Here is a 7980-nt window from a genome sequence, read left to right as displayed (position 1 = left end):
AAAGCTTCTACACATGGGTCCCGATGCCCAACTCCATACGAGTACATCAGCGTAATACCTAGGGTCCCGGAGTCCGACTAAAAAAGAGAGCACCTTTGCAATACCCACGGTCCTAGAGTCCAGCCCAAAACAAGTTCCTCTTCATAATATCGACTACCATGATCCACGCGACATTGGTCTCAAATGAGGACATCATGACTCCTTAAGTATCAATGCGACCAACTCTTATGACTATTGCTCCAATGCATTATAGTCTACACTTACATGGCCCCAACTGAATGACTAACGCATCTAAAGTATGTAACATTCAACAAGTATGAATTAATTGTACTACCATCTAAAACTCCATGTTGAGCTATTAAGACTAGACAATTGTCCCCAAATCTCGTTTAAATTAAAATCAAGCCAAAAGGCCTCGTAGAGCAATTGACTGTTTTAGCACAACCAATGTAAATCGCATAAACGAAAAAGGCATTTTTTTCCGCATTTAACAATCACGTGGCACCTGTAACATGAATAGGTCCATAACTAACACTCTATTGAAGTGTAATAGCTAGAAGGCCTAAAACCATAAGGTCTGTATTTCCAAATCTCCACCAAGCCAAGGGAGGTGTTTATCAATTATTTATACACTTTGACAAAAAAAGAGAGAGGCTAATATGCTACTATTAACAGTTCATAAGTTGGGTAGAATCCCCAAAACATACTCGACCTAATATTTAATTACAAACACTTAGACTTGAACAATAACACCAAATAAATCATTTTTAACTCAGAATATCTTTCTTAAGAGTTAAAATAGTTAAAGTAATACTTTGTCTCACATCATCCAAGTACCCAATACAACCCCCTTTTCATAACCTCATTATGCTCAAAACACACATATTCTTCAAATTCATCAAATATGAACCAATCTCATAAAAATGTTTTCAAACCCCAAAATAAAGATATTTTGACATGTATATAGTTTTACAAAGAAACTAGAACTTACCTTGCTAGATTTTTGCTAAATCTAGGTTTTACCCCTAAACTTGAGTTTCCTTTGGTGAAGGCTTGAGATCTTGAAGCAAGACTCCCAATCTAAGATGCGAAGCTCCCAGAATGCTTTGATTACTACCAAATCTCAAAAATGTACCAGATGTAAGGAATGAGAGGTTGTAGGTGTAAATAAACCAAAACCCTATGTTAAAAGGTAAAACCTTAGATCTTACCTTCCACCCTTTGGAACCTCAAATCACCAAACTAAAACTTACAAAAACCTAAAACCAGACCTAGCATAAGAAAGAAGTTCAAGGTAGAGGGAGAGGTAGAGGAAAAGTTTTGATATGAGAAGTTCAACCTAAGACTTAAAGACGAGTCTCTTCTACAATCAATTCATGGACAACCGAATCAACGGAAGGAAGAGAAGTACGATGAAGGATTGTCCCACATAATCCTCCAAAACCATATAATAAATCCATTAAGAACCGTACCAAACGTTGTTCTTCCCTCCTAGCAATATACGGTTTGAAAGACTCCAACTCTGCAGATTCAGTAAGTGCCAACTGATCCCATAGGTCAAACATAGCAGAATAGAAGTCTTGAACACTCATATCATTCTGTTGGAGGGCTCGGATGCCTGTTTCCAACTGGTATTGTTTAGCAAAATTCGATTGAGTGTAAAGTTTATCCAAATGATCCCAGACTTCTTTAGCCGTATCATACTTAGCCAGTTGAGTACCAATGGATTGTGTAATAGAGTTGTTAATCCAAGTAATGATCTTAGAGTTATAAGTCTCCCAAATATGAATAGATGATACATAATCTTTATCCTTTTCATCAGTAGGTTTAACTTTGGTACTGGTCACATAACCCCACATAGATTTCCCATGCAGGAAAGTTTTCATAACATAACTCCCACAAGCATAATTTTACCATCTAGTTGAGTACTAATTGATTGAAGCGAGTCATCTTTACAAGTATCCATTAAAACAGCGATGAAAAGAAAACGTACACGAAAAAACCCAAACCACAATAGATAACCAAAGCAAGACAGACGGTAAATACAATCAGCAATTAAAGACAATCAAATGTGTACCAAGAAACTTTGATCCAAACCCCAACGAGGGCGCATTGCCCCCTGAACCCCCAGCGAACTCACCACGAAACCTGTGCTTGTCACAAAACTTTCTTCAACCAACAAATCAACAATCATGGACCAACTTGCACTCTGATACCATTAAGATTAAGAGCCAAAAGTCGGCTTGAGGTTTATTATCATTGAAAAGCTTGAATATAAAAGGAGAGAAGATGGAGTATTTATAGCTAAACTACCCCCAAAGTAAAAAAAACCCCATATAATTAGGCTAAATAATTAATAATAAATAGATGTTAAATCATATCTATGCTAAATATAAGCAATATACTCTAATAAGAGACAATGCTACCAAATCAATATCAGTGTATATATGTATATAAATATATACTGAAACAATACATCATAAACGAAAAAATAACAAAAATTATATAATTCAATATTGAACAAAACTTGAGAACATAAACACTATTAATGACAACATTGTACTTGATGCAGAATCATAAGATATAGCCTTGCTAATGCATTGTCTTTTTATAGAAATTTCACTCGTGCAGTAACTATCGAGCGCTTATAAAAAATACAATTTCCTATTCAAGTTTTTACACAAAAATTTGAATCTAATCTATGTTTTCACGAAGAAGAAGTGAAATAGGAAAGGGAATGCGTATTTGGAATTCGATATATAAGGTATATAAACCGTCAAAACTAACTTCCCCCAAGCAATAACACATACAGAGTCTTTCGGTTTTTATAATATTTCTCTTTTACCGTTTTTGTAAATAAGAATGGAAGCTTGAAAGGCTTTTAGAAAACTCATCTTACTCTTTCCATATGAACAGATCAAATTTTAGAGACTCGTAAATTTATTTCAAATTAAAATATATATATATATATAAATTATGATAAATTTTATGAAATTTTCAGTTAAATACATTATATAAAAACAAGTATTTTATTCTTTTAAATTTAATACCGATGAAACAGGTATCGTACTATTTTAACCTTGCAACATAGATCATTTTCATTCAAAATTGGCCAAAATATTAATATATTTTCACATTTGTCATCTCTTAAAAATAGTTTAATTAAAATTTGATTTGGTTCGAATATCATTTGAAAAAAATAAAATTCTAAAATTAAAGTCATAAATCTAAAGTTTAAATCCAGATTTTGAATGATATTGGACTCACCTGAAAGTCAATTCTAAATTTTTTTTTGAACAAGTGACTAAACTGAAAATTAATTTGAATAAATTCTAAATCGAGAACCAAACCGAAAATATTCGGCCACATTTTCATTCTTTGATTTTGTTGGTTTGTAGTTTTGATCAACTTTTGTACACCTTTGCTATAATAACTTTTCCTTCAAAAATGTATACGTAAAGGTTATAAGCAAGGTTTTAAATAGTGTGTGAATCGTGGCATGACATTAATGATGCCTCCATGTTTTTTAAGACATGACATAAGGTAGCAATTTTTTATATTATATATATATATATATATATATGTGTGTGTGTGTGTGTGTGTGTGTGTGTGTTTTCTACTATTATTAAATGAGTTAATGATATTAAATTTTTTAACTTAGGTTATATATCAAAAACTAAAAATTAAGACAATAGAAATATAAGACAAAAAACCTATACATCAGGCATATGTTTAATGTGACGTCAAACATAAACCATGAAACAGTCGAGTGTTATAGCGAACTTTTTAGAACACTAGACATAAAAGGTCAAAAGAACCCAAATATAATTTTGATATCGGGTTAATTAACATTTTATTAAATGAGTTAATTTTTGTTATATACATACGTACGATTTATACCCTCCTTGAAATAAACTATAGTATTCAATTATTCATTGGGCTCACTAAGATGGGCTTAACTAATGGGTGAAGCCCATCAACCAATAGGCTTTTCAATAGCTAGCTTAAATAAGATTAATTGGTTTTATAGTTGTAAAATTCTTGATACGATACGAATTAAAAATACGGACAAATATTATAAGAAAGAATCAAAACAACTATTTTATGATCCATTTGAAAACATCATAGGATAGTAATATATGAGTAGGTCCATTAGGAACCTTTCTTCATTAGGAATCCACGATCATGATAATGACATGTGGCATATTTAATCAGGAATATGAATGTGTTATTATTCGCGAATGTTGTAGCATATTTATAATTAATGTCTGAGTTATGATGAATACACACCCATATCTAACATTAATATGCGATTCATGATGAATAACACCTTCATATTCATCATAAAAATGTTTATTCATGATGGATATTAATCTTGAAGAGGGACACGTGGCGTGTTTTGAACGGTTCCCAAATTCTTAATCAGTTTTAAGTCCGTAACGGAACTTCCTTCTAGTAATATAATCCAACAAATACCCATAAAAAATTTAAGTATATGTGCATGATAGTGGGAGTTATGTAAGAATCACTAATAATTTGAGATCTAAGTACCTAATTTCATTGTGTGAATGCATTGATAATTAACACTATATCAACTTCATCAAAATATGTATATTCATCATTGGATATAAACCATGTATTAATGATGAATATGTGTCAATTGCATTTATATTCTATTTATGAGTATATTCACCAATAAATATTCATATCAAAATTGGTTTCTAGTTTTCAAAATATTTGTGATTCTTATTTAAACGGGGTTTAAGAAGTTTCAAGAAAAATCATGCATGTTTCGTAAGAGATTCTTTATTTATGTAATTTGAAATACGATATGAAATATTGTGGATGTTGAGCAAAGGATTCATGAAGAATCATATATTTATTTTTCTTTAAAATTGCATGCATTTCAATTCGAAAATTGGCCTACAAGTTTCTCAACAATCCAAGCAGTGAAATTTATAGAGAAAAAAGAAGACGACAAGAATTAACGTGGAAACTTCAAAACCGGAGAAAAACACGGGCCTCAAGAGAGAAATTCCACTAAGAGAGAAATTCCACTATGTGAAAAGTTATTACAGTCACGCAGTTTGAATCTCTCAAACCCCATCCAATAATGCCCACACTCTCAAATATTTAACTCACACTTTTCTATTCTCTAGGACAAGAGAACAAGAAAGAAAGAAAGTGTATTTTATTGGGACAATTTGAAACCTATGACTTGGACCCCTTTTTATAGGCTTCGAGTCTCTTTCATCTTTCATTGCTCCACTGATGTAGTACAAGCTTTAGAGAAGGTTTTGATTATATGTAACTAAAGATAAGTTTTAGAGAAGGTTTGAAAAGTATAACTAAATGACATCTTTAGAGAAAGGTTTTAGTAAAATGTCACTAAAGCCAATATCTTTAGAGAAACTTTTGTAAACCTTCTTTAAAAGTACCTTTTAGAAACGCTCGTAGACCATCACAAATACTTGAAAAACGTCACTAATAAATACTTTTAGAGAAGCTTTTGGAAAAAAATTGACTAACCTTCAGAGAAGCTTTGAAAGTGTATCTAAAGCCCAAAAAAAAAGTCTCAAAAAGCTAACAAAAACACACCCTTCTAGAATTCTCACTAAAAACTTTACCTACCCTTACATAGAGAAGCTTGCTGAAGGAAATGGAAAGCTTCTCTAAGGTGACGTTTGGTTCGCATAATATTTTTGTATGGAATGAAATATGTTAAAGGAATTTGACTTTGAAAGAATTAGAATGAAATATTGTCAGATTTGACCACCTGTTTGGTTGGCAGACATTAGAATGAAATTTGTTAAGAAATTTGAATCTATATGTTTGGTTCACAAAATGTAGCATTGGAATTAGAATGAAATATTGATAAATGACTAAAATGCCCTTTTTTGAAAATCTTAAATTTTTTTAAAACTTAAAATACTTTAATAAAATAATTATTTAATGTGTAAAATAATATAAAATACACAACCCAAATATAACCATAAACCAAACGACATTACTAAATCGACGGTCGTTGGTGGTGGTCCATTGTGGTTCATATTGGTGGTGGTCTGTAGTGGTTCAAATGGCAATGGTCGGTAGTGGTTCTGATCGATGGTGTTCTGTGACTGTTCAAATGGCGATGGTCGTTTGTGGTTCAGATTAGTGGTAGTCCGTGGCAGTTCAAATGACAGTGATCGACAGTGGTTCAGATCGGTGGTGGTTTGCGGTAGTTCAGATGGCGGTGGTAGTTCGTGGAGGTTAAGATGACCATGGTCGGCAATGGTTCAGATCAACGGTGGCCACCGATGGTTCGGATCGACGATGGCCGGTGGTGGTTTGGACCGGCAGTGGCCGACGATGCTTTAGACTGACGGTGGCCGGCAGTCATTCAGATAAGTGGTAGTCGTCGGTGGTCAGCGGTGGTTCAGATCGGTGGTGGTCCGCAGTGGTTCAGATCAGCGGTGGTCGACAGTGGTTCAGATCGGTGGTGGTCCATGACGGTTCAGATCAGTGGTAGTCAGCGGTGGTTCAGATAACAGTTGCCCACAGTGGTTCAGATTGGTGGTGGTCGGCGATAGTTTAGATGGCGATAGTCGATGGTGGTTAATAGTGATTTAGATCGACTGTGGTCGGAGGTGGTTGACACTGGTCACATTAGGTTCTGTGAGATTATGGTATATTGGGTTAAGGGTATATTTGATATTATGAAAATAGAGAATTCCATTCTATTAAAATACCATGTAGTTGCTAAGGAATGTTAAATTCATTTATTTGTGAAATTTGGAGATTTTTTTTTCGTAAAAAGGAACGAACAAAACGAGAGAACGGAATTTGGTCAATGGATTTCAACATTCCAATTACATCAGATTCCTTCATAATCTGCGAACCAAACACCTCCTAAAGCTTTTAACACTTTTAAATATAAAACAAAATCTTTTCTAAAGGTCATTTTTCTTGTAGTGAGTATCACATGTGATTGACAATAATAAAAAGATGTTCTCGTTTAAACCTTTTAACATGTATTTATGTAATAAATGTTATAAAACTTCAACTTGAAGGTTAAACTTTACAATTAAACATTTAATTTAATGCAACAAATCCATGCTCCAACATTATTAGTATGAAATTAATATTCAACAATTTAATTTAAATTATAAAACATAAAGCAGATAACTTTCACTTGGTGTTGGATGATGGATGCATGCATAAATAAAATTACATTAATAGTATATGATTTAAAAAATCAATACTTATCCATTAAGGACATCAATTTGAATAGTAGAACACTCCATAAATAAATATAAGTATAAAGAAAATATGTTTCCACTATTTTTGTACAAACACAAAAATAAATATCGGGATTTTTAATTTACAACTCAATTTTATTTATCTATCTAATACTTTAATAAATATCTGATTTCATTTTATTTTTAATCTAAATCCATGATTATAATCAATAAACCTTATCATCTTATTTGTTAACCCAATATATGGTGTTAACTTTATGAACCAATTCTAGTTTTTTAATTTTTGTAATCTATGGATAAAGTTCATCATGACATTTTTGTAACAAATTAAAAAGGGATGCTTAATAAATATAGGTGAACAATCATGAATAAAAAGTAATTTAAGAAAAAAGTAAGGAGATTTCTTTTAGCATTGATTACTTTTTCGGTAATTACTCTATCGCTTTGAAACCAACATCAAGCCTTAATTATTCTTTCATTTATTAATATATAATGTGTAACTTATGAATGATGCGAATTAATGAACAATTGTTGTCTATGAGTAGTTAAATTCAGACTTACTACTATTATTTTCTCAGACTTTGATACTTGTATGTCTTACAAGTTTGAAAGACAACTCTGAATTTTAACTGAGGAAAAGGAGTTCAGACTTGTCCTCAGACTTTTATACTGTTATGTCTTACAAGTCTGGAAGACAACTCTGAATTTTAACTGGGGAAAAGGAGTTCAGACTTGTCCG

General features: G+C 32.2%; 1 protein-coding gene across 1 annotated transcript; it reads right to left on the bottom strand.

The window, feature by feature from the left end:
• Positions 1 to 1346: 1346 nt before the first annotated feature.
• LOC112512302 lies at positions 1347 to 1859 on the bottom strand. The gene has a single exon (XM_025118182.1). The coding sequence runs from the start codon at positions 1857 to 1859 to the stop codon at positions 1347 to 1349; it is 513 nt and encodes a 170-aa protein (XP_024973950.1).
• Between the last annotated feature and the right edge of the window lie 6121 nt (positions 1860 to 7980).

This window comes from Cynara cardunculus (genome assembly GCF_001531365.2).
Source record: "Cynara cardunculus var. scolymus isolate 2C chromosome LG 5, CcrdV1, whole genome shotgun sequence".
Taxonomy (NCBI): Eukaryota; Viridiplantae; Streptophyta; class Magnoliopsida; order Asterales; family Asteraceae; genus Cynara; species Cynara cardunculus.
The sequence above is the reverse complement of the archived record's forward strand: the minus strand, read 5'-3'. Positions and strand labels throughout refer to the sequence as shown.